This window comes from Rhinolophus sinicus, linkage group LG18 (genome assembly GCF_036562045.2).
Source record: "Rhinolophus sinicus isolate RSC01 linkage group LG18, ASM3656204v1, whole genome shotgun sequence".
In the NCBI taxonomy this organism is placed as follows: domain Eukaryota; kingdom Metazoa; phylum Chordata; class Mammalia; order Chiroptera; family Rhinolophidae; genus Rhinolophus; species Rhinolophus sinicus.
The window spans coordinates 13149477-13176126 of NC_133767.1; the positions used below are offsets into that span (position 1 = coordinate 13149477).

At 45.3% G+C, this 26650-nt stretch overlaps 1 protein-coding gene across 5 annotated transcripts in view; it reads left to right on the forward strand.

Annotated features, from left to right (window-relative positions):
• Window positions 1-22369, forward strand: part of ADCY9 (adenylate cyclase 9) — a 163547-nt gene extending 141178 nt beyond the window's left edge. For all 5 annotated transcript variants that reach the window (XM_074322811.1, XM_074322812.1, XM_019715465.2 and 2 more), the window contains 7 exons: window positions 967-1184; window positions 3619-3721; window positions 4546-4754; window positions 8994-9153; window positions 10097-10245; window positions 12852-12893; window positions 18011-22369. In XM_074322811.1, coding sequence (XP_074178912.1) covers window positions 967-1184; window positions 3619-3721; window positions 4546-4754; window positions 8994-9153; window positions 10097-10245; window positions 12852-12893; window positions 18011-19202 — 2073 coding nt within the window. In that variant the 3' untranslated portion in view covers window positions 19203-22369. The remainder of the gene's footprint in view (window positions 1-966; window positions 1185-3618; window positions 3722-4545; window positions 4755-8993; window positions 9154-10096; window positions 10246-12851; window positions 12894-18010) is intronic.
• Window positions 22370-26650: the final 4281 nt, after the last annotated feature.

Below are 26650 nucleotides of genomic sequence, written 5' to 3' on the forward strand. Positions count from 1 at the left end.
TCCTCTCTTGGCTCACCCACCTGAAATGACACTCCTATTTTGTCATCATCTCAGTTCTGGGACTAACTCCTCTTAGGTGATAGCATTCCATACCTTAGAGTCCTTTGGCTTTGAACAAACCAATAAAGAACAGGGTGGAGAGTCAGAACTAACCCATGAGAAGCAGAGTAATCACACGCTGAACTGGATGAGACCCCTAAGGGGCAATAGGGTTTGAAGATGTGTGGATTAGAGTAGTTAGGGGAGGTTTGTGGGGCTGGACGCTGGGCTCAAGAGATGGTGGAATGTGGATGTGCGGAGAAGAGGGGCCTCCTCGGGATGAGAGATGCACCACGAAGAGAGGCATGGGGTGAGAGACAGCAGCAAGGAAGCTGCCAGAGAAGTCTCACTTGGAAGCCAGAGCCAGGACTGGGGTGGAAAGCAGAATAAAGACCAAACACAAGAGCCCTTCAAGAGCTTCTGCAGGCTGACCCTCCAGGGAAGCCTCCGTCTGCCATCCTTTACCCTCGCGTCATCTGCCCGTGGACTTGTATGATGCTGGGTCAGTTTGTGTCACTTATAGCTAGTCACCCCTTCTTGAGTCACTGCCCTTATGGCTCTGGGTTTACATTTCCTGGATCCACCCTTGTACTTCCCATGTCCAAACCTTCCCCCGGGCCGCCTGGAACCCTGGTTCTGTGGTCAGCAAACTCTGAGAGCCTCAGCGCTTCCCTTAGCCTTCTCTCCACCTCCTACTGGCCATGAAATCACCTCCCTTGTTGCCTGAACGCCTGGAGGTGCATTTGTCAAACTAGGGGGATGGGAAGAAGCAAATGGGTGGAGAGATTTAAGCATTCGGATTAGACAGAGATTTGAAGGTACAGCATGCAGTCCATTGGCACCCTAGCATGGCAGAAAGGTCAGGTGGAATAGCACTGTTACACATCCCTGGGTCACCTCTGTGTCTGTTTCCCTGGCTTGAGACAGGGTTCTGGAGGACCTCATGCCAAAGCACAAAATGGACTTCTGAGCCCTCCCCAAGAGGAGAAGCTCACCAACAGCCAGACCTCCCTGTGTGAGATCCTACAGGAAAAGGGAAAGTGGGCAGGTGTCAGCTTGGACCAGTCTGCTCTCCTTCCACTGAGGTTCAAGAACATCCGGGAGAAAACAGACGCCCATTTCGTTGATGTTATCAAAGAAGACAGGTAAGAGTGGAGCCATGGGCACTAGAGTCAAGTTTGCATGTGGAAGCTGCTCCCCTTTTCCAAATTAACTTATCCCTCACGTGTTTGCCCTCTGGTATGAGTATATTACTCTGTTTTGAAATAATTTGAAACTTATAGAAATGTCGCATGAATAATACAAAAAATTCCCTTTATACCCTTTGCCCGATTTTCCAACTTTTAACACTTAACTCTGCTTGCTTTAGTCTCCTCTCTTTCTCTGAAATTTATTTTTCATTTTTTCTGAACCATTTGATAGTAAGTTGGATACATCCCTCTTTATCTCTAGTAGTATTTCCTAAAAACAAGAGTGTTCTTTTTATAATCATAGTTATCAAATTCAGGAAATGTAGCATTGATCTAATATTTGATCTAATCTGCCATACGTGTTCCAGTTTTGTCACTGGGTCCAGGATGTTCGTGATAGCACTTCCTTTCCAGGATCCCAGACCGCATTATGTCGTTGTCAAGTCTTTTTAGGCTTTTTCAATCTGAGACACTTCTGCAGCCATTTGGTGTCTTTCATGACATTGAAATTTTTGGAAAATACAGGCCCAGTTCTTTTATAAAATATTCCTGAAGTTGGATTTGTGTGATGTTTCCTTGTGATTACATTCAGGCTGGACAGACCCTACAGAAGGGGTGTGTCCTTCTCAGGTATCATATCCAGAAGTAACAGGTGCCCATTTGTCCTTCATCTGCGATAGTAAGTTTGATCAACCAGGCAAGTGTTGCCAACTTCTCCAATCTGTGGTTATGATTTTCTCCTTGTGCCTAATAAGCAGTCTGTGGGAAGATCCTTTAAGATCATGTAATTATCCCATTCCTCATCAACCTCCCCTAGATGTAATCACTGATGGCTCTTGCCTGAAACAATCTTTATTCTGATGGTTCAGAACAGTGATTTTCCTACTCCTGCACCAACAGCACAGTTACCATTTGGCACCTGGCATTCTACTGTGAAGAAAAGCCCTTCCCCATTTATTCCCTTATCTACCCAACTATGATCAACCTGGACTCATGGAGTCCTGTTTTACTTAATAGTTTATAGTCCATCGCTGCCCTTACTCTCCTTTGATCCTCTAGTTTTCCTGAATCTAGCCATTGGGAGCCCCGCTTCAGGCTGGCTCCGGTGTCCTTTTGACATGGCTCCATCATTGGTTTTGAGCAATTTCTTACATTCTAGCACAACAGGATATTCCAGGCTCATTTTGTATCTTCCCTCCCCCAGCTCAGGAGTCAGCCATTTCTTGAAAGAGCCCTTGCTCCTTTCAGTGATGAATGGGATTTAAATGTGTCAGTTATTTTGTCTAATTTAATGTCATCATAGTCAAAGATCTAGTCTGTGTGGTTTTAGTCCTTTTACATTTATTGAGACTTGTTTTGTGGCCTCACATGTGTTCTTTTTTGGTGAACATACCGTGTGCACTTGGAAAAACATATTTAGCATTCATAGGGTGTTGTCATGGGGAGGTCAACATCAGGGGGTAGAATTTTCACTCTTCCGAGTCTGAGAATGCAGTAAGGTATTGCACACTTAACAAAAAAAAAAAACGAGAGTCCACTGTGCTGCAAGGTCAGCAGGGAGCATATGTACAGTGAACCCTACTGTGTGTCAAGCACATACTAGGCACTTTACCTATTTCATCTGATTTAATTCTAGTAGTTGTTCTATTAGGGGGAGAGACTATACATCCCACGGCTATATTTGCCTCCTGAAATGAAATTAACATTCCCTTAAACTTATAGTAATTTTCTGCAGTAGAAAAAGGATATTACTATTTGCTAGCAATCTATAAAAGAATGAGTCACATAAAACAGGTTTGATTTCTCTGCTATTAAAGTCATTGAGCATTATCATCGTTCAGGTTTCACACGCAGTTTGCATTTGCGACAATAGCACCAAAATGATATTAACTGTAAACACAGTTTTGTAATAACAACCTGTTAGCTTTCCCAGTGGTGATTACTGTCTGTACTCTGAATGACAGGACAGCCAGCTCTGAATTATGTTTTCACTGGAAGCCTCCAAATCAGCTTAAGTACTGTCAGTGCACGGATCTGCTGGTCCTTCAGAAGGATGGTTTCATGGAACAAAAAGGCTGCTTTCTTCTCAGTCTGGACATCAGGAAGATGTTTTCAGAAGCAGGGTTCTAATGATGAGTGTTACAGATATGGTGAATGGTCATTCTTTCGTGGAGGGGAAACATAAAACGTGGTTATGTTTGGAAACACTTTGCAGAGACATGTTCCAAAAAGAGCGGTGGAGCCACATCTCTAACATAGTGACTTTTAGATGCAACATTTTTGACGTGCTTAATGAATGGTGTTTCGATAGCTAATTGGCAATCTTCTGATAAAAGGAATATAATGATTGTGTTGCATGTTGACCGATTGCATTTTCCGTCTCTTACAGCCTGATGAAAGATTATTTTTTTAAGCCACCCATTAATCAGTTCAGCTTGAACTTCCTGGATCAGGAACTCGAACAAGCCTACAGGACCAGCTATCAAGAAGAGGTGTGTGTTCCATATAATGTCTGTTTACGATTAGTTTTGTGCTTTGGCAGCCTTTGTTGTTTTCCTGACTGACAGGAAAATGAAGACTCATATTAATTTCCCACAATCATTAAGCCCTAAAATTGCATCTCTATGTGAATTTATCTACACAAGGGAGAAAAATCCAAATCTTTCTGTGCTCCTTTATCTAACCACCCAGGCCTGTCATTTCCTGGTCCCTTTCCTCTGAGGGTGGTGCATCCACCGTTAGGCTGTGAGCTCCCCTAGGGCCATGTTTCGTGCCTGCCCCTAGCACCCCCAAAGATCCAGGCCCAGAGCATGCTTCTGGGTGAAGGCATGCGCATCTCTTCCTGTCAGTTGACACACCCTTGTTTTCATGTGCTGCTTCAATCCCTGCCTGTTATTTCCGGCATAAACCAAGCTTTCACATGTTCTGAACTTGGGACCCAGCCATTCAGTGGAAGCTTCCAGCACATGGCTTTTGTGTGACTACCTGTACAGAGAGCAGATTCGTTGACTTTGCTAGTTGCTAACTCACCTTTCAGGCTCAGTAAGAACCTGAAGGCTGTGAGAATTTACTGGTTTATAATCAGTTGCTGTATGACTTTGGACAAGTTTCTTTTTTAACTTCTCTGTTCTGTAGCTTCCTCTGTTCTTTAGTTTTTAAGTGGAGTGCTATTAGGGAGCTGACCACCTACAGTACTTATCACCCTGTGCTTGGTCTGGGACAGGCAAGTGCTCAGGAAACATTTGGGTTTTTCCACCTAAATCCTACTCCGCGGCTGTCTGTCATGCTCCTCCACCTTCCCTCCTACCCCCAACAGGTTATGAAGAATTCTCCCGTAAAGACTTTCGCCAGTGCTACCTTCAGCTCCCTCCTGGATGTGTTTCTGTCGACAACAGTGTTTCTGATTCTCTCCATCACCTGCTTCCTGAAGTACGGGGCTGCCGCCACGCCTCCCCCGCCCGCCGCACTGGCTGTGTTCAGCGCGGCCCTGCTGCTGGAGGTGCTGTCTCTGGTGGTCTCTGTCAGGTAAAGCCTCCCGGGCACGGTGGGTCTCAGCTTTTAGCCTTTAGCTCCCTCTGCTGGCTCAACAGTTTATGACTGAACAGTTGGTGGCACAACTGACCAACAGTCTGCAATGACGCCAGCTCTCTGAGCTCATTTCAGGACAAGTCCTCTTTCCTTCCCGCCCCCAGCCCGGCTTCCCAGGTTCCTCCCTCGCCGACCCTGGCCCTTGGCACAGGCAGGCACCCTCTTTACCAGAGGGTCAGTGTCCTCTGCAGCCCGATGCCACCGGCTAGTCTCTGGATCTGCCAAGTCAGAGACTTAAAAAGAAAAAGTGGGAAGACGGAATAAGAAAGGGAAGAGAAAAAAGAAAAGAACCGTATAGGGTGCAAATGCGAGGTAGGGGCCGCCAGCAGAGCAGCAGGTACCTTTCCCAGACGTAAGAGCGAAACTGTAAAAGGAGACATCATAGACACGAGTCTGTGAGCTTGGATCAAACTATGGTTCCTTAGATGTGACACAAAAAGTACAAGTAGCCCAAGGAAAAAATAGATAAGTTGGACTTTGGTTGAAATTCAAAGCTTTTAAGTTCAAAGAACACCCTGGTCATGAAAGTGAAAGGGAGCCTCCCGAGTGGGAGAGAGTATTTGCAGGTCATATCTATGTCCAGGGTCTAATAGCTATGCTGTCAGCTCAATAATAAAAAGACCACCCATTTACAAATAGACAGAGGGTCTGAATAAACAGCAGTGGCCCCTCAGGACCGGCCTTGCCTGATATTGGGGTTCCACCCGGCACGGAGGAAACTCACAGCTGCTCTGCACATGTCTGGCCGGGTGTGAAGGCACAGGGCACTCCGCTCACACGCACGCAGACCCCCTGTGCCATCTGCCTCCTGGACACCTGCCACTGGGCCTTGTGCCTAGCCACCTCCGCTGTCCCAACAGGGCAGCCCTTCGGCCTCGCAGGGTCCCACTAGTAATTGCTCCCAGAAGCTGGGGGTAAAACAGAAACGGAGAAGGGCCCTGACCTTGAGTTTCTGCTCCTCTTCCCCAACATCCCAGATGGAGCAGTCGCTTCAGGTGTAGCCCCGAGGCTGTATGCCTGCCCCTGCCCTTCTACGCTCGCCACCCCACCCCACCCCACCCTGAGGCCCCTCGAGTGGGCTCTTTGTGGAGGGCTGTCTCCCTGCTGCCAGAGGCCACACCCTCATCTCCCTTCCCTGGTTGAGGTAACTCTGAGGTATGTCCTTGCTGTCTCCCCGAATTCCCCTCTAGCTGCAGGGAGCTACGTTGCCCACAGCAAGTGACTTCTTCATAACATAGCCCTACCTATGGGCCCGCCCCTTGGTGTCCCTGCACTGCACCCCTCACCTGGCTGCCTGGGACCCACTCCCGAAGCAGCTGTGCTTCTGGGGAACCCAAGCCAGGCATTCTCAGGCTCCTCTTTCCTTTTATTTTATTTTTGTCCATTACATCTCAGTTTTTTTGTTTGTTTGTTTGTTTTCCCAAGTCAAGTTGTTGTCCTTTTGATCTTAGTTGTGGAGGGTGCAGCTCAGTTCCAGGTTCAGTTGCCGTTGCTAGTTGCAGGGGGGCACAACCCACCATCCCTTGGTTGCCGGGAGTCGAACCGGCAACCTTGTGGTTGAGAGCCCACTGGCCCATGTGGGAATCGAACCGGCAGCCTTCGAAGTTAGGAGCATGGAGCTCTAACTGCCTGAGCCACCAGGCCAGCCCCCTCCTCTTTCCTTTTTAAGATTAGTTTTATTGTGATATAACACATATAATAAACTCACTTATTTAAGTGTACGATGCAGTGATTTTTAGTAAACTTAGAGTTGTGCAAACATCACCATGTAATTTTAGAACATTTCTATCATCCCAAAGAAAGCACAGTCCCCATTTGCTCCCCTCCCTCGCTCTCCCCGCCCCCGCCCCCGCCCCAGGTTTCTGTCTAGCACAGAGCCTACCACTATATAAGGCCCTTGGTCTCTCTGAGGCTAGCATTGTCTCCATACATTTTTTTTAAAAAACTTTTATACCGTGGTTCTCTGTTCCTTTAGACTTAATTCTGCAGTGTCTGTGCTAACCCAGGTTTAAAGACTGCAGATGCCAGGCCTGGCTTTGCCCAGGTGTTGGGGTGCTGGGCTAGGCGAATGAGGTGGCCACTGTTCTCCTGAATGACCTCCGGTGCGACTTTAAAAGTTCACTTTCAAAGCCTGGGGGAGGTCAGGACCCCAAGGGCATATTTATATTTAGGATCCCTGACCAACAAGAACCTACGACCAACAAGAACCTACTCGTAGGTGCCCAGGAAGGCCGGTTCTGCGGCTGCTTCCGTGGCCAGCCCTGAGCTTGGCACCTCGTCCTCAGGTTGCCTGTATCTCGGCTTGGGCTCTTGTCCCTCCACTTCAGCTGTTTGCGCTGTACCCTAGGCAGGCACAAGAACAGGGTCTCATGCTTGGAACTCTGCAGTCCTGGGACCCACGTGGAGGGCCTCTCAGTCCTGCCTTCTGGCTGGGACTCAGCTCCCTCTGTCTCCTTGTAGGGCTTATGCAGACTGCCTTTGAGCATATTTGTGGTTATTCTTGGAAATATTCCAAGGATTTTATTATCCTTTAACATCAGGAGGCCAGAAACATCCGGGACCTAAAAGGGTCAGATGGGACCTGGCTCCGCATGGGAGGTGGCCAAGATTGGGGTTTCCTTTTGGAGGCCAGAGCGTTCGCACACTGCAGGTGTCCAGGCCTGCAGGCACGGGCGCCTGTGTGTGACGGAGGCTCCAGCAGGACTTTGTGTTCTTGAAGCTCCGCAGCGGCTCTGGCCCCTCCAGCGGGCCTGGCCCCCTTCTACTCTCCCCGGGGGCTGGCTGCAGAGAGGGACTGTGTGCGTGGGTCTCCCTCCCGAAAGAGATCCCTGCTGCCCTGTCCCTCATCTCCCAGGAGGCGCAGGCCCCTCCTGACCCTGGGATCTCTTGCTTAGCCAAGGCCGTTCTTCCTTTAGGACGGGGTGTCCAAACTTTTTTCAACGCTTTTTACCAAGGGTCATATGCGGTAAAATACACAAACAGCCAGGCCACTCACTCGAGGTGAAGTACATATTGCCTCACCGGGTTTATTTAAGTAAACTAAATATATTTTTGGAATTTGCTGCAGGCCAATTAAAAATGGATTGCGGACCGCAGTTGGCCCGCGGGCCGCAGTTTGGACACCCCTGCTCTAGGACCACAGTTCTCAGCCCCACACACTCAGCTCCTTTTGTGAAAAATATTTTATGATGTCCACGTCACTATCCTGAAATAGCCCACCTATGCAAAGCCTCAAAGAGAACCAGTGAAATGCCGTCACTCCACTATGAAGGAGAAACAACAGGAAAGGGACTTATAATAAAATAAATCACGCAGTACTTCACCTCGACTGTGCCGGGGTACCCCCATGGAGTCGTCAGCTGTCTGCCCTCGTGCATAATCTGCCAATGTGACAGCTCCAAACGTGGACCATCAGCTGTGCAGGTTTGGTGGCACAAGCACCATGAGCTGGGTTTCAGCCTGCGACATGATTTCTGAAATGCCAAATGACTCTTGGTGACATCCCAGACAAAACACTAGGTAATCTTATTTGTTTCACACAGTAGTTTATTCTTGGAAAAGTGTATGTCAATACCATGTAGAAACCAATTCCTGTTTGTAAGTGAAATGCAACTAACCTCTAGGCTGAGGTCATTGTCAGCAGGTGTTTCTCCTCAGTGCGTGTCCAGGGGGCAAGTGGCAGTCGTGTGGGGTGCAGGGCAGAACGCCTCCATCCCTGGCTTCTGCCCACTAGATGCCAGTAGCACCCCCAATCACTGGGGCAACCAAAAAGTCCCCACAGAATTCCAGAATGCCTCCTGAACTGTCCACTCGAGACCTCGTGCCCCAGAGCAGACGACAGCAAGGTGGCCACGTTTCACAAGGCCTGTTAGTATCTGTGTGCCTACTACTTACCTGTTCCGGTTAGAGCCATAGAGGCTGATGCTTGGCTTTTTACAAGCACCTATATCAGAACGCAGCAAGTGACCTTCAGGAATGATAGGCTGAGTGAGACCAGTGTACTTGCCATCGACCAAAAGTGAGGGACCTGGGAGCTCTGCCTGCAGTTCACGCCCTGGCAGCAGCATGGATGAGAGTGGGGCCTGGCGCAGGCTGCGGGTCCTCCACCCCCGTCTTCCCTGGCACACTGACCTACCCACAGACACCCCGTTTCTCCTTTTCCCCTCCCTGTCACAGGATGGTGTTTTTCCTGGAGGATGTAATGACGTGTACCAAGCGCCTGCTGGAGTGGATAGCCGGCTGGCTCCCACGCCACTTCATCGGGGCCATTCTGGTGTCACTGCCCGCTCTCGCAGTCTATTCACATGTCACCTCGGAATTTGAGACAAACATACATGTACGTAAAGGCTTGACAATTTTATTTCTGTGTTGTCTGGACTCTCTCATCACTTAAAAAAAAATAAGCCTGATGACTTGGGACACTTATATAGGCCCTGAAGGAGGTGCGACCTCTTTGTCACTCCTGTGAGCTTGTATTTTTAAAAGACTTGCCTGGGACAGAGGCGCGGGCAGGGGGGTTAGCACGCAGCCTGCCCAGATGCCCGCGCCTATCTTGACCGTACTCACGAATGCTGATTAGATGCTGCCCTGCCCCGGGGAGAGTTCCCAGTGGACACGTGTCCTGTCCAGCCTTTCTTGGTGTCCGCCAAGGTCCAAATCAGTTATTTTCTTAGGTGTCTTACAACATAAAGAAATGTTCTAAGGGATACAAGATAATGTGCTGGCCTGCGGGTCTGGCTCAGATAACTGGCTTGCGCCTGCATCTGCTGCTGGTGATGAGGGGAGGAGCTTCAGAGTTGAACCCCACAAGAGTAAATTAATGCTGTTGTGGAAGATTATATTTTGGGTGAAAGTGACTGTAACATGAACCGCCAGGGCAGGCTGACTACGTTTGATACTTTAACACCAAATTACATTTCCGCTGACCCACAGCAGGTGCCAGAAGGAAAGGCCTTTTGAAGGTAACTGATTACACAGTGGTAGTTCTCAAACAGGGCAGCTTACTTTCCCTTTCCTCCAAAATGCGATTTCCACACATCTGGAGAATGTTAGTGCCGGCGTGAACTTGCACCCTCAAGTTCTGGGTAATTAGCCTAATCATTCACGATCTGTCCTGGAAACTGCTGGGGATTTTGTTAATATTTTTATATTAAATGGAAACACAGATAAGTGAGCGAATCATTTGGTCTCACTGTGCTCGGGTGGCAGGTGGCGAGTGGGCTCACCAGCCGGGCCGGTGGGTGGGTTCCTAACGGAGCCTCCGCCTGCCCTTGTTGCAGTTCACGGTGTTCACGGGCTCGGCTGTCCTGATCGCCGTCGTGCACTACTGTAACTTCTGCCAGCTCAGCTCCTGGATGCGGTCTTCCTTAGCCACTGTCGTTGGGGCCGGGCCCCTGTTTCTACTCTACGTCTCCCTGTGCCCCGACAGGTACGTAGGCCCCCGCGGTCCCGGGCTGGCCACCTCTCTCTAAGTCACTTATGTCTCTCTCACTGCATTTTCGCATCAGCACTAATACCTTCTGCCCTAACAGATCTTCACTGTCACAGCATGAGATAGCTCTCAACACACGTAATGTCAACATGTAATGAAATGCCCAATGAGTAGTACGCAAAAGAAAGAAAAGGATAGTAATTTTAATAAAGTAACATGCATTTGCATAGAGACACTCATGGGTGACTACCCCTGAGGGACAAAATGCAGTTACTTATAATGAAGACGTTTGTGTTTAGAACTGTAGGACCAGAAGCCAATTCATACAAGAGGATCACGAAAGTGAAGGGATAGAGGCGCAGTACACAAGTAAAATGAGGAAGCGGGTTCCAACCTTATTTGAAGTGAGGTTGATGTACCGAGACAGACTGCAGTTTGCTGAAGTGGAGGAAATGAAGAGGGTGATGGTCTTGCAAGTGACCTGGGCGTTATTTATAAATATTGTGTGAAAGTAGTCCCCACGTTCTGACCTGAAACATTAGAATTAGAATAATGATGAATCACTGGAAATACATCTCTTATCTTGAAACCCCCCACATATCAAAGAATTACATTCAGTCCCTAGAACTCATATAGCCTTCAAAGGCGTGTCACTGAAAAGTGCCAAGGATCGAGTGGATGGGAAGGGAAGAGGAGTAGGAGCCGCGTGGGAGACCCCTGGGGACAGGACCAGTTCTTACTGCTATGCACAGACTTCTCCTAAATATTGGACTTTTTGTGCAACTGCTTATAAAAACCTGTTACTATTACCACGTACTGAAGGACCACTTATTTATCATCACAGTGGGTTTAGGCTAGCAGCTTATTCAGAGTTAGATGGGACATTTTTTCAGCGTGCTTTGCAGGACGGCTAACATTCCTGGCTCCCCAGATTATTATGACAACCAGAAACAACCCCAATGTTTCCGAAATACCCCTCAGGAATGGTATTACTGTTGCTGAGAACCATTGCTTTAGCAAATTCAAAAGTAGGAAATGATCCAATTTGTCACGGTATCAATATCAAGTGAAGTCGTCATAATATGTATCTTTGGGTATGACCAAAGCAGTGGTCGGAAATAGACAAAGTATCCTTCCTCAATTTACTTAATAAAATAGTAACGACATGAAAGATATTCAGGTTCTCTGCAAATTAAGATCAAAAGGGGATATAAAGTAGAAGTATCATTCAGTATTTGAAAGGAAACTTTAATGAGTAGTTAAATTACTTTAAGCAAAACAAAGCCTACTTTTTCCTTTCTGAAGATGCAGCCATCTGGAATTATGGTCATTAGAAAGCTTTTTCCCAAGAGCCTGAAATTCAACAATCTGCCTTTTAACCATTTAGATCTATCACAGATACCTCATCAGCCATTCACAGTATCATTCAGTCACTGGCGTGGGGCTTTTCCACTTGGGTCTAGAGAGCCACTGTAACGGGGGACCTCCTTATTACCTCTTTGTCCAGAATTCAAATAGTTGGGGTAGGGCTGTCAGTTAAATCCCCCCTTGACCCAGTACTTCTCCATACACACAAGTTCCTTTGAGCCCGGTCAGCCCTTTGTCATTGCTGAGTCTGTCCAGTGTAGGGAGGATGTAGGGTGATGAGCAAAAACAAATCAACTCCTTTAAAGGGGAGGGGACTCTTTGAGAACTGTGGCAAGCTCTGAGGGGACATAGAGATGTGGCTTATAGTGCTGTCACAATTGTGTCTGGACAGGGCATGACAAGGAAGTGACGTCTTATAGTTTGTGTGTTGTGTACCTCTTGCTTTTCTTTCCTTTTCTGTAAAGTCACTTAATACCTCATGTGATCATAAAAGCCGCTCTGAGCCCTCACCTGGCCTTTGCTGCCCAGGAGAGCTGCTCACAGATGCTGTGCCACATCTGCCTTCGCGATGAGCATAGCTGCTGGGTCTTGACGACTAAAAAGGGTCGGGGCATGAGGCTCCCTGGGTGGGGAAGTTCCTGTTGAGTGCAGGACTGGGTGGGTTGTGGGTGTAATATGACCCCAAAAGAAGCTGCTAAGAATGTGGAGCGTACCTTCCCTAACACCAAGAGAGCGTTCTTTAATTATGGGTGGTTTTGATGCCCCCAAATTGGAAGGTGATGGCCTTGAACACCACCAGTAGCAAAGTCTGGCTTTATGGTAAGATGTAGCCTGCCAAGGCCTGTAGCAGTTCCTTTCAAAATTGACCCTTGGTCAGTAGGCATTGCTGTTTGAACATGACCACAGTTTCTATTCTATAGGGCACCATGGATAAGTCCTCACAGTAAAATGAGTGCCTGAGAGAATTTTCCTGTTGGATTGTGCTCTTTGGCCTTGTATCTACTTCCCACAGCTGATGTGAAGGCTTTTCAGCTATATCATTGTTCTTACCTTTTGTTATGCTTAATCAACGCACAGTAGCAAATTATAGTAAAAAGTTACCTATCCCTAACTGTCTAACTGGATCGATCTCCACATAAAAAAAGAAAAATTGTTTATTTAATCTCTTCTCACACTGCTTTATGTAATGCATTCTTTGCTTTTTATAATAATATTTTTCTGCATTTTAATTTCAGTTCCATAGTAATGTCACACCTTGACGCAGTACAGAATTTCAGGTAAGCTTTTAACATTGTGCCTATATCTGAATAAACGAGAGTAACTATATTATTACTGTGCGTCCCTAAGCTTCCTAAAAACAGTTGTATCTTGAATAAAAAGAGCAATATATATATTTTGAAAAGAGTAAGTGGAAAATATCTACTCGTTAAAATATCAGATCATAGTTATAATATCTTATTGGGAAAATGAAATGATTGTTAAGACATATTAGATTTGGTTTAATTTTATATAAGACTTAGCGTGTTTCAAAGGAAGTCTCACCAAAGAAAAGTACTTATTCCCTAAAATATTTTGAAATAACTGACTAGAAATCTGAAATAATAAATGTTAGACCCTGCTTTATTATAAACATCACACTAAATTCTAAATAGTCAAAACTAAAAATTAAATTATATAAAACTATATAAAAATCTGGAAAAAATAAAATTAAAGTTTTCAAGCTTCTAAGACAGAACTAACTTTCCAATCTTACAAATAATAATAGAACCACACACACAGGTAAAATTTACAGATTAATTGGTGGGGAGATCAAAGCAGACTGAGAAAAATATTTGTGGGACTGTTATAAGAAAAGATAATAAAGGACAAAATAAGACAAAAGATTCACAAGAGGAAATGGAGGTAGTAGGTAAAGATGTTACTACTGAAGTCATTGTACGTTAAAATAACTACAAAATTTCTTGTGGTCTTTTAAATTAGATCTTTAAAAAGTTACAATGGGGTTACCCAGGAGGGGGTGTGGCACATTCATAAATTGCTAGTGGTGTTTGATTTTGTTGAGCTGCCAGGCACATACAAAATATAAGTTTATTTAACCCTCACAATAACATGACAAATTAGGTGACTTTGTCCCATTCTCCAGAGTGGAAACTGAAGTTCAGAGAAGTTAGAGAACCTGCCTGTGGTGGCAGCCAGGGTTTAAACCCTGGCCTCTCTCGCTACCAGACCACGCTCTTCCTGCCTGCCTCGTTACTCCTTAGAATGGTACAGTTGTTTTGGAAAGTAATTTGACAATCTATAAAAATGTTCATGGCCTTTAAACTAGTAATTCTATTTTTGCTTACCTGCTGAGGAGTTAATTCAGCATATGATAACGGCTGCATGCCCCAAAATATCCATCACAATCATTGATAATCTTGAAAATTCATCAGCATCTTCAGTTTCCAGTAAAAAAGAAATCAGTTATGATACATGTACTCAAATATTGCAACTGTTAAAATGCAGCATTATGGGAAACATTTATGGTTTTCATTTTCATTGTGAAATTGCATATGCTGTGTAGCTACAGGTAGGTAATTTATATAGATGAGAAAAATGTAAGATGTGATAGTTATGATTTAGTAATGAGTGATGGATGACATTTTTATGTTTCTGCAATTAAAAAATTCAGTATCTGTGGACATGTAGACATTGAAAGGAGAATTAAAGTGACTGTGGAACAAAGGCAGAATGTGAATGTGTTTCTACGTGTGATTACAACTATAGTATTTAAAAGCAAAGCAGCTTTTTCTAACTTTTTATTGATATATAGCATATGCAAAGAAAAGTACCCAGATCATAAGAATACAGTTCAATGAATTTTCACAAGTGATCACACCCATTTAACAACCACTCAGACCAAGAAAAAGAACATTACCAGGACCCCAAAAGCCCCCCTTGTGTCCCCTCCAGGTGACCCCCCCACACACCTGCATCCTAGGCATAGATTTTAAATGGCACTGAAATACACCCAAATGTTAACAAATCCTGTGTTTAGCTGGTTAGGACCATGAGTGATCTTTGTTTTCTATTTTTCTCTATGTTTCAATCCTTGTTGATGGTAATAAACCATACTGTGTTTTACTCTAATTTTCATTTATGATTTGATGTCCAACTATGAAATCATAAATTTACTCTTCCATTTAGCTACATAAACTCTTCCTTTTGGACCTGGCCTCTGCTATTTGGATTTAGGAATAGGGCCATCACCTTTGTTCCTTCTGTAGTAAAATAAGAAAATCGCATTACAGATCGGAAGTAATTCTCCCACCTGCGTGTTACGGATCTCTGCTGTTGCAGGGCAGCCCATGGGTACTAACTGTAACTGTGTATGAGGACTCGTCCTCGTAAGCAAAAAGGTAAAAGCAAACAGTGCAGTCTGTTCCCCTTTCCCTCTCATCCCCGCTTTTTGCTGCTCCTCTCCTCCGTCCAGAGGGGGCTGGCCGGCGCCCGGCTCCAGAGTCAGGCCGCACTGCTGGCTTTGGCCATAACACAGCAAGAAAAGCGACAAGAGCAGGAGAACTACTGAGGAAACGCAGACACATCACCCATTTTTACCGCAGGATTGACAATGCCTTGTCACTAAGGCTTGGTGACATCTGCTCATAAAGAGGGCTGTTCCTCAGTGTCACCACTTTGAAGAAACAGAAAGAAAGGTCCTAACCCAATGAGATGGACTCACACAGAGAAGGCATATTTTCTCCTGTTCCAGATTCTCTCCCTACTCTAAAGCCAGCCACAGGCTTGAGGGGCCAGACATAAATCTGTTGTAGTCATCTAAAATAAATAGTTATTTTGTTTAGTACTTGAGATTCATAATATGTACTGCCATTTGTTTAAATGACGGTTGGTAAAATAAATAAGTGAAGCGTGGTGTATCTTACCATAAACATCTTTTTGGGTTCCTAGTTCACAGGCACTGAGTCATGGAACCTCTCAGGAATCCCCAAAACTTGCCCAGGTCTGATAAGGTCGCTAGGGCAACTCAGGACTCGCACATAGTCACACTCATAGCTATGGTTTAGTACAGCAAAAGGACACACAGCAAAATCAGAGAGAAAAGGCACATGAGACAGAGTCCAGAAGACACTAGGCGTCAGCTTTGAAGAGCCCTCTCCCAGTGGAGTCATACAGGACACGCTTAATTCCTCCAGCAATGAGCTGTGACAGTGCGTGTGAAATGTCCTCCAGGGAAGCCCTTTAGATACTCAGCCCAGGGTTTTTATTGGATGATGGACACATAGGCACCCTCTGCCTAGCATGTACCCAAAGTGCAGGCTTTCAGAAGGAAGGCGGGTACTCAACATAAACTGTGTTGTTTGTGCAGACAGTCTAGGCATAGTGAGCCCCTCACCACGGAATGTTGGGCACCTCCCCACATCCAAGTTGTCTGATACCAGCCTAGGGCACCGTTGGAGCAGGTTTTTCTACAGATGACAGCCTCAGGCCTGCTATGTTTACTGCTTTCTGCACAGCTATATTCCAGCCCCAGCCCGTCTTCAGTTTACATGTTAGGAAACTGAGATCTGGAAAGGACATGATTTGCCCAAGGTTCTAGGACCCTGCAGTGGGCCAGCCAGGACAGAGCCCAAGTGTCATCATTCCAAGGCCAGGGATTTTGTGACACCTTTATAGAGGGTCAATTTCATTATTTTTTAATTTCCTTAGGTTACAGGAAACAGTGAAACTCATAAACACTTTGATTAAAGAACTCAGCTTTTCGTGCCATGGAGCTATCTAAACTGAGGACCTACCCGTTTTATATATAATTGTGTTTATATGGTGACCCAGCCCATTGTTCTATAAAACCTAGTAGCCCACTCTGTGTACTTTAGAAATACATCAGGTACAAAACTTACATGAACAGAACAATCATAGTGTTGTGAACAAATAAAAGAAAGACGAGAAGGAACTTCAACAAACATTAACAGTGATTGACTCTGGATGGTAGGACGACAGGTGAATCTTCTTTTTCCTTTCTACTTTTTTCTCTAAATTTTGTATGATGAGTATATAGTATTTTTAAATGAAAAAAATTTATATTTAAAAAACAAACTTTAGAAGACGATGTGTTCCTTGTGCTAATCTTCAGTCTTCCAGTCACAGCTGTCTCCCCTCAGCTCTGTGGAACCAGAGAACAACCCCTGAAAGCACGCTTGGCTCGGGAATAGAAATGAGTTCAGCCCTTGGAAGGGCAATTTGGAAATTTCTAGTGGAATTGCAAATGTGCAGTGTTTTAAATGACTCAGCAATTGCACTTCCAGAAGTGTATCCCACAGACAGACTCGTTCCTATGCCCAGTGATTCTGTGCAGAACTATTGCTGCAACATTGTTCCCAGTAGTGAAAGGACACAGCCTATGGCCCGGGGGAGACTGGTTGTTACTGTACATCCATGTATTAGAATAATGCACAACGTCAAGAAAATGACGTGTTGGTTACCTTGGAGGAAAGACACGAAGTTTCCATTGTTTATACTGGTTGACTGGTTGAGATTCTGACAGTGTGTTACTCCTAAAGGTACACATTTTATATTCTTTTAAAAAATGTTAAAATTGTCTTAAATAACTTTGACAAAACAGAACTAACCCAGACTGGGGGAAATGCTATTTTGCCAAACATTTATACAGGTAGAAAGTAGAGAACTTAGAAAAATTCTTTGTAAAATTACACATCTTTTAAAACTAAAGTTGAATTCAGAATCTAAAAGGTAAGTATACCAGAGACTGTTAAATTTCTCGGGTATGATAATCTTGGGTTATGTAGGGAGATGTCCTTATTTGTAGGCGATATGTACTGAGAGATTCAGGATTGAAGTGTCACAATGTCTGCAGCTTTCAGAATGCTCAGCAAAAATGTGTGTGCACGTGTGGTGCATGCAGGGATGATGAGTGTGTGTGTGTGTGTGTGTGTGTGTGTGTGTGTGTGTGTTGACAGAGAAACAAATGTTAACAATGTTGAATCCAGGAGAAGGATGTATGAATGTTTGTTTTGCTGCAGTCTCTTAACTTCTCTATGGGTTTGAGTTTTTTCAAAATACAAAATTGGGAAAAAAGAAAATATACATAATTTTTTAAATCAAGGAGCCAAACTTCTGAAAAATAAAGCAATTACAAAGCACTTATTAAAGAAATCAGTTACAGCAGTTAGTCTTTATCTCTCCACATCTTCAGCCAGCCAACTAAACAGAAACAGGTTGCTGTGCGGCTGCAGGTTGTTGAAGGTTTGAGCTCAACAAAACTTTGTGCAGGATGCTGGTTAGCTGGGCTGTCTCAGAACCTGGAAGTACTGAGCAACCTTTTCTTTAAAAGATGCATTTAAGAAGGTCGGTCCTTTCTCTTCTCTTTCCTCTTCAGTTCCGAGGGGCACCCCTGCAATAGTTCCCTGCTGCAGGACAGCAAGAAACCAGCCAGCCTGATTGGCCAGGAGGTGGTTCTTGTCTTCTTTCTCCTGCTGTTGTTGGTCTGGTTCCTGAACCGAGAGTTTGAGGTCAGCTACCGCCTTCACTACCACGGGGACGTGGAGGCGGACCTGCACCGCACCAAGATCCAGAGTATGCGGGACCAGGCCGACTGGCTGCTGAGGAACATCATCCCCTACCACGTGGCCGAGCAGCTGAAGGTGTCGCAGACCTACTCCAAGAACCATGACAGTGGGGGCGTCATCTTCGCCAGCATTGTCAACTTCAGCGAGTTCTATGAGGAGAACTACGAGGGCGGCAAGGAGTGCTACCGGGTCCTCAACGAGCTGATCGGGGACTTTGACGAGCTCCTGAGCAAGCCAGACTACAGCAGCATCGAGAAGATCAAGACCATTGGCGCCACGTACATGGCTGCGTCGGGGCTGAACGCCACCCAGTGCCAGGACGGCAGCCACCCACAGGAGCACCTGCAGCTCCTGTTCGAGTTCGCCAAGGAGATGATGCGTGTGGTGGACGATTTCAACAACAACATGCTGTGGTTCAACTTCAAGCTCCGCGTCGGCTTCAACCACGGGCCGCTGACGGCGGGGGTCATCGGCACCACCAAGCTGCTGTACGACATCTGGGGGGACACCGTCAACATCGCCAGCAGGATGGACACCACGGGCGTGGAGTGTCGCATCCAGGTGAGTGAGGAGAGCTACCGCGTCCTCAGCAAGATGGGCTACGACTTCGACTACAGGGGCACGGTGAACGTCAAGGGCAAAGGGCAGATGAAGACCTACCTATACCCGAAGTGCACGGACAACGGGGTCGTGCCGCAGCACCAGCTGTCCATCTCCCCGGACATCCGGGTCCAGGTGGACGGCAGCATCGGACGGTCTCCCACGGACGAGATTGCCAACCTGGTGCCTTCTGCCCAGAACGCGGACAAGACATCTCTGGGTTCTGAGAACAATGCACAGGCCAAGGACACTCACGTGTCTTCAAAGAGACTCTGGAAAGAGCCTGTCAAAGCTGAAGAACGGTGTCGATTTGGCAAAGCCATAGAGAAAAGCGACTGTGAAGAAATGGGGATGGAAGAAGCCAATGAACTCACCAAGCTCAATGTCTCAAAGAGTATGTGACGCAGCGCCCGAATGCTGCCCGCGGTGCTCTGTTCCTCGAAACACAATAATATTTGTATTTGGCTGTTATGCGTTCCAGGCGCCACAGTTTCCGTCCCTGGATGTGGTGTCATGTGGTCATTGCAGCCCTAACTTCTGTGTGGATCACAGTTATTCAGGGTTCATTTTCATCCATTGCTTTCCTTCTTCTCCCCCCTGGAACCCTCTCCCCTTGGTGTAACCGTTTAGCAGCGTGGAGAACAAGTGCCTTCAGGGGCTGGCCATGGCTTTGGAGTCTAGGGACAGAGGCCGCAGGTGGAGATCATGGCATCGGGTGTCGTTGGACTTTGAAAACAAAAACTGTGGTTAAGATATCATTTTTATTGCTTTTTCTCACAAGACACTTTTTTTCGCTAATACAATGTTTTTGAGGTTTGTTTTTTTCTATATACATAGTAGAGTTTTCCAATGACCTGACCTTTCTATGTAAACACATACACGCACACACACTTGCTTTATGAATCTGAGATCAAGTGCCAGTAACTCCCTGAGAGAGGGTGTCAAGGGCGGGGTGTGGACTGAGAACAGCGGTCAGCGGTCAGCCAGGACGGCCCGGCGCCCCTCCCTCCCTGCGCCTTCCAGAGCATCGGGGCCCTTGTGGGCTGTGGGTGCCCCACGCCCCACGTGTCCACACACAGGCCAGGATTCCAAATGCTAACCAGTAACTAAGCTTGTGAACCCAGGCCTCAGGGATTTAAAAGCTGTTCTCAGTCTGCCCCTGTGCCAAGGGGTCTTCCAGCTGGGAGCGAGGTGTTTGGCTTTGAGTCTGACTCGTCTGAGAGGGAAATGAAAATAAACGTCTGAGGGTTGCATTTATTTATTTATTTATTAATCAGGAAACGTGTGTTTCAGGAAGGGGGTGGGGGGAGCTGGGTCATTCTGGTGAAGGGAAATAGGCTCTGGGGGGCGTGGGGGGGAAGCAGAGGGCCCACAGCAGAGGATGGGAACATGTCTGTTAGTGCTTTAGCCACTTTGGGGGCCAAGCAGGACCCCAACGGACACGGCCAGTGCTCTGGGTCAGAGAAGCCCTCTGCCACCGTTTTTAAACCGAACGCCGCTCCTTCTGCCCCGCGTGCCACTGCAGGGTTGGCATCCGAACCCTGCTGGGTGTGAAGCAGGAGGCCTGGGCAGAGCTCAGGGTGGCAAGCAGTGCCGGCGCTGTCTCGGCCTTGACACAGTCAAGAAGTTTCTCCGTCCTTCCCATTCTTGCCCTGCACAGGGCCTATTTCTGACAGGACTGGACCAGGTGAGCGAATGCCAGCCCTCTTTAAATGGAGTTTTTGCACTGTATGTGGGGACAGAACTGTCTGGATGCAAATAAGGTGTTGAACCATGGGCCGTATAGAAAACCTAGGAAACTCACTTCTGTGCCCTTCATTGCCAATCCTGCTTATAATTACATTTTGCCACGTGGAGTCTGAAGTTGATGTAGAACTGAACTCAGGCTAGAGTTGCCCTGCCATAGTCCCAGTTATTTTTAAGGTGACGCTGATATACAGCTCATGGGATAATTTGCGGACTAGCTCCTTCTCTGTTTAAGGTCTTCACCGACGTGCCCTGTGCATTTGTTTTTCACTGATAAATCTGTGTAACTTTCACATCTGCGTTAAGTCCCGTTATCACTCCTCCTGCCCAAATATGTACAGAATCTGCCATTTCCAGCATCATGAAATATTGATTCTGATCAGCCATCTTTCCAGGGGACGTGCATGGGACGAGCACCTCGCTGTGCTGCCATAGCCAGGATCTCAACACCCTGGGGAATTGAGAGCATTCTCAGTAACTAAGATATTCCTTCAGGTTCTACTGTCACTTTGTTGTTCTTCCAATGCCGGAGAAAGGATGGTTGTGACAATACCTCTTGCTTCTAAAGAATGTATTCTTAGAAAATACTGCAGAATTTTTATTTTTATTTTTTCTTGAAAACTCTACCTGATGCCCTCTTGGTCTGTAGGACTGTGGGTGCGTTCGGGGTTTCTTCCATCAGTATTAAGATGTGTGTTGGAGTGTCGCCCTGTCCCTTTGCCTTCTTGCTCCAGGCTCTGTAGCTTTGGTGGCACCTAAGGGGCTGGGCAGTTGCCCATGAGTTACCGGCGTCTCTGCTGTTCCGTTCAAAACGTGCTCAACAAAGTTCATCTCTGCACACACTTCCTTCCTGCCAAACTCTTCTTTTTCCTTCCCCTCCTACAAAGGTGTTTATGATTCCTGACCCTGGGAACCCGAGAAGCTGCAAACCACAGGGAGAGAATCATGCCATCTGATGGTCTGGTTCAGCATTGTGCAAACTGGAGCCTTTAATGGGCGGCTCACCCAGAGTTCAAAATTGTCTTTAAGAAACGCCCTGAACCTTCCTAAGTAACCAGTCCAGATGTGCTCGCTGGTCCTTCCCAGTTCCCCACTCTGAAGTATACCTCAACGCGGAACCACAGAATCTCTGCAATGGAAATGCAGTGCGTCTCACCCTGTTGGCATTGAACAGCTAGTTGCGGAGGACAGATGGGTTTCTAAGCAGCAGGTTCAAGCGCTACCAACATGATGGATGCATTCTTCAGAGTGGCAATACCTCTTCTGAACTTAGGGCAGGAAGCAATACTTCAGAATTGAATGTGTGTAAATAGTTGCTTTGAGTTGCAATTGCTATTTTCTTGGCCCCAGGTCAGATCAAATTATATATATGTATAAACAAGCACATAATTTTATTCAATGCAAACAAATGTAGAGCATCAGTTATGAAACCCTTAAGTAGCTTGAAGAGTCACACAGATTATGCAACACGTGCACACGACTCCATTAACACTGACTTCACTCGTGGAGATGACACCTGCACATTTGCACATGACATCGAGAGCCAGAGGGCCTCATGCTTCCCGTTACGTGGGCTGTAATAATTTGTAGTTTCCAAAGATCCATCTGCGTTTGCATTTTTGGAGTTTTGAGGTAAGCATTTTTTGGTTGGTTGGTTCAGAAAATCACATCATGTCTAGAATCTGAAATTGATTTAGCAAGAACCAACTGTTTGCATTTTCCAGCTTTCCTTTGCTTGCTCTACTCTTTTTAAATTGTTAATTCTAATAATTTCAAAATGCATCCACTGAAGAAATGGACATTAAAATATTCTAAAATCTAAATATTTGATGCCTGGTATTTCCTCATTGAAAAGATAAGTACCGCTTCAGAGATTGGGGCACCCCTCGTTTCCTGCAATTTGTGGCTGAAATAGGAAGATTGACTTTTCTTTCACGTCATGACTTTGAAAACAAGGCAACTAAAAAACAAAACAAAACAAAAAAAACCCTATATGTGTATGTGTTTTGGGGGTTTTTATGGACATATTTGCTATAGTTAACTTTGGAGGAGAAGTATTTATGTTTACATGGAACTTAAAAAAAAAGAAAAAGCAGGTTGCAGGACTAGTTTTGCTTGCGTCAACATCCCTGTTAGGTCTTCTAAGTAGTTTTTTCTGCAATATCTTAAGAGAGGAATTGACTGAGAAAATGAAGTCGATTTCCTGAAAAGATGTGCCACGTAGCTTCTCCCTTGCAGAGTTTCTGGGGATGCCCGTATCACAGGGAAGTAAGTCACAAAGCCATTTCAGAATCTGTTTGAAGTCACAGAGCCTCTTCCCAGAAACACAACATGGCCTTTATACATACCCTAGGTTTTCACAGCACCTCCAGAGTTGGAGCCAAACTGGATCTGCTGGTGTTGAGAGCCTTTTCCAAGAAAGGATTTTTCCTGGTGGGTCCAGTATTTCTGAGCAATCAACACTCAGGTCATCTTGTAGACTCAGAGAAGGGAGATAAAGGTGTGGGCCCATCCATCCTTGCTCATCAGCTCACAGCGATGGAGCTTCGAGGTGATTCTCTGCTGGGACCTGATGCCAGTGAGGACACTATTCCTTGATGAGGGTATTCTTTCCTCCCCTGGCTGTGCTGCAGGCATCCCTAGGGACCTTTCCAGATGTTAGGGAATGGCGGTCTTTGCTGCATGGAAGGTCTGATGAGAACGTGGGTCTCTCGGCTAGAAAGGGCACCCAGGAACTTAGAGAATTTCTCAAACAGCCCTGAAAGGCAACATCTAATCTTGACACCAGCCTCAGAACTTACTATTTTTGGTTTCTCTTTCGTGTAAAATCTCTTTCACACGTGGTTACTTTGTTCTGCTGTGGGAATCTATCCTGGCCACCTGGAATAGATCCCAAGTTCCAGGAAAGGGAAGCTAACTGGGGAAAGAGATAAGTGACAGGAAGTGATTAAGGAAAAGTACACACTTGCACGCCATATACGTGTAAGTTTAAAATCTCCCGAGCGTCTATTTTTATATGGTTCTTTTGTAAAAGTTTTTTTTTTTTTTTTTTTAAATAACATGACTCCAGAGAGTTGTTACTATGTATTAGAGTAATTTAAGCTTGGGGAATTCTCATATTCCTGCTGGGCCTGAAAGTCAGAAGGAGAAGTGAATTAAGCAATGATGTATTGAGCAATCTTACTGCCTCCTGCTATCTGTCACCAACAGCAGCAATTCTTAACCTTTTTCTGGCTCACAAAGCCTTTGATAATTTGATGAAAGTTGTGGCTCCTTTCTCTAGAAGAAAATGCACATAAAAATAAACCCTCTTAATGCCGCACACAATTTCAGGAGTTCCTGGATCCAAATAAAATACCCTTGATCTGCAATAACTAGACAAATGATGATTTTCAGTTGTAACTATCTGCAGACCCCGGTTTCCAAGCATTTCTGGGCTCTCCATTGGGAACTTGATTAAACATGTTAATGCTGTTTATTTATACTTCTCCAACCAAAATTCTGTTTTAGAGTTTTACATCTGAGTTATCTAATATATTTGAAGAACCACTCAACGAGCTTTTCAATATATAAAGTTAGTCAAACTCTTCCCAACAGATAAGTAATATTTATCCAGTATTTACTGGTAACTACTATGCCAAATAATGCCAAAGTTCCCTTTATTTAGGTTGTTAAATTTACCGTGATACTTGAGACTATTTGAGGGACAGATGTGATTGGACACTGCTTTTAATGATGACTTTACTGTTATGAATTCCACTAGTAAACTGCAGGGAAGTTTGAGATACTTGTGGTTATATAGTGACATCCCTCTCCTTACTGATGTTTTAAAACACTGACTCCTTAGTGTCTTCTATAACCCATTAGAAATTATTTTCATGTTTATGGTCTTATGGATTGTTTAGTCTCTCAAAAAAGCAACAGATGAGAAATGTTCAGAAAAAACAGCTACAGCAATATTGTGTTGGACCCTCAACTAGACAGGTGCCACTCCGCATACTACTCATAAGATCAGACGTTTTATTTTTAAAACAGTCCTCTCCTCATGGTGATTGGGGTCCTAGCACAATGGTCTCAGAGCAGGACAAGGCACTGCCTTGGACTGATTTGGCTGGTGGGCGCCCTTCAGGAATAACACCACCCAGGAAAGCGTGTCCTGCTCTCGGAGAGAAGCATGCTGGTTGGAAGTCTCTGCTGATCCCATCTCCACCCTGTGCCAGCCATGAGGTAAGACAGCCAGGCTTCCAGCAGTCTTTTGACAGAGTTACTCTTCTTTCCATCTTCCTCTGACCTTGATCTTCCGAACAAACAAAAACTCTTGCCCTGTAGGTTGGGAGGGTAAGGAATGGTATCAAAAAAGAGGAACTGTTGGAACTTGTCCATGTGATTCTGGGAAAGAGCAGAATGGGAAAGGAGAGTGAGGTTGACATGCTCGTTCTGCTTGGACTCCTGTGGGCGTGGGTAGACACACATCCTCGTGCTCAAGTCGGGCCTCAGCGGCTCACCACGCCTTCCTTCTTAGGACTGCCATCTCTCGTTCTTCCCAGCTCCCCAGCCTCTGTGGTCTCTAGAACTGGCCTTGGAATCTTCCAGCCAAGGACCAGCTCTGCCCTTTTCTGTCTCTATGTGTCATGGATGGCCATTCTTCTCCAAGGACACGTATGCCCCCAGCCCCATGCCACCATCATCTTTGACCTGCCAAGTAGGTTTCAGTGCCATGCCATCCTCATTCCCTAACTTCAGGAATATAGATAAAACTACAGCAACTTTATTAATTGACTCCTTATTGATTTAAAGAAAGCAACTTTTTAGCCACTAAATTCACTTCTCACGTATGCATATATGCCTCTACATGTAAAGTGGTTTCTCATTATATGATACATTTCTACCAACGAAATCTAAAACACCTGGAACCCCTATTGTCCTCATGATGCCTTATCAAAGTAGGTAGGCAGAGGTGTTTTTTCCCAACAGATTGGAAAAATCAGGTTCAGAGCCACTGAGGAGCTTTCCTAAGTTCAGCCCATTGTCCCTGATTTCCAACTACACAGCCAGAAAACAGCATGCCGCAAACCCAAATGATCTAACTTCTTGGCCTCCCCCTTCTTTTGCCAGGAAAGAACAAAGAATCCAGGTGGTGAAGTGGGACATTGTGCATTTAAATGGTGAGAGTAGACGGTAGTGAGCAAGTGACCAACAAGGTAACATACATCTTCCCTTCTCTCCCTCTCCCCTTCTTTTTGTAAATTTGAGTTATGTGTTTGGACATTTAAGTTATTCTCTAGTGTGTGCTTATAATGGAGACTTTTTACATTATTCAAGTGTTCGTATGGACTTGTGTCCACGTGTTAACAAAGACCATCAGGGAAGAGAGGCAAAGTTCACAATACGTGGTGCCTTCAGAAAGATCAGCATAAAACACAAATTATGTTGGTGTCCTGTGTTACCCGCCAATGTAACAGAAATGGGTCATGTAACTTTAACACAAAGTCGAGTTGTTTCCTGTTAATCATACATTTTTTATTCTGTATAATGTTAGGTCATTTTTTAACCACCTTTATTATATATCTGTACATCTCCAGTATTTCAGGAAAATATTAGAGGGAAAGAAAAAAAACTTGACTATTGGCCATTTAACTTGAAATAAATAGCATAGAACAGAATTTGCAAGTTCCACACCATTTTGGGGATCTTGGGTAAAAAACTGACTGCTCACTATTTACAGAGGACTGAAGAAGCCCAGAGTTTGCTTTTTAGAAGCAAAGATTTAGATTTCTGCCAAGGAAATCGAAAACACCTGTTTTATAACATGGTGTGTTGGCGGAACTTTTTTTGGTAATTTTGGTTTGCCAAATGATAGCCCTTCTTCCTCAAGAATAAAGATGTCTGATGATCAGAGATATATTTAGAAAGTGCATTTAGCACAGAAGAATACGTGTGAATATGTTCCTTGGTCTCCTACTTGTATTAATTGCATGCTAAGTTGTACTTCCCCCAAATTTCAAAGACTTCCATAGACTTCTCAAGAATCCTAATCTACCAGGAAGAATGTTCAAATTTGTTTGAAGAATGTCATTTATATGAACTTACAGGAAATTAATTTA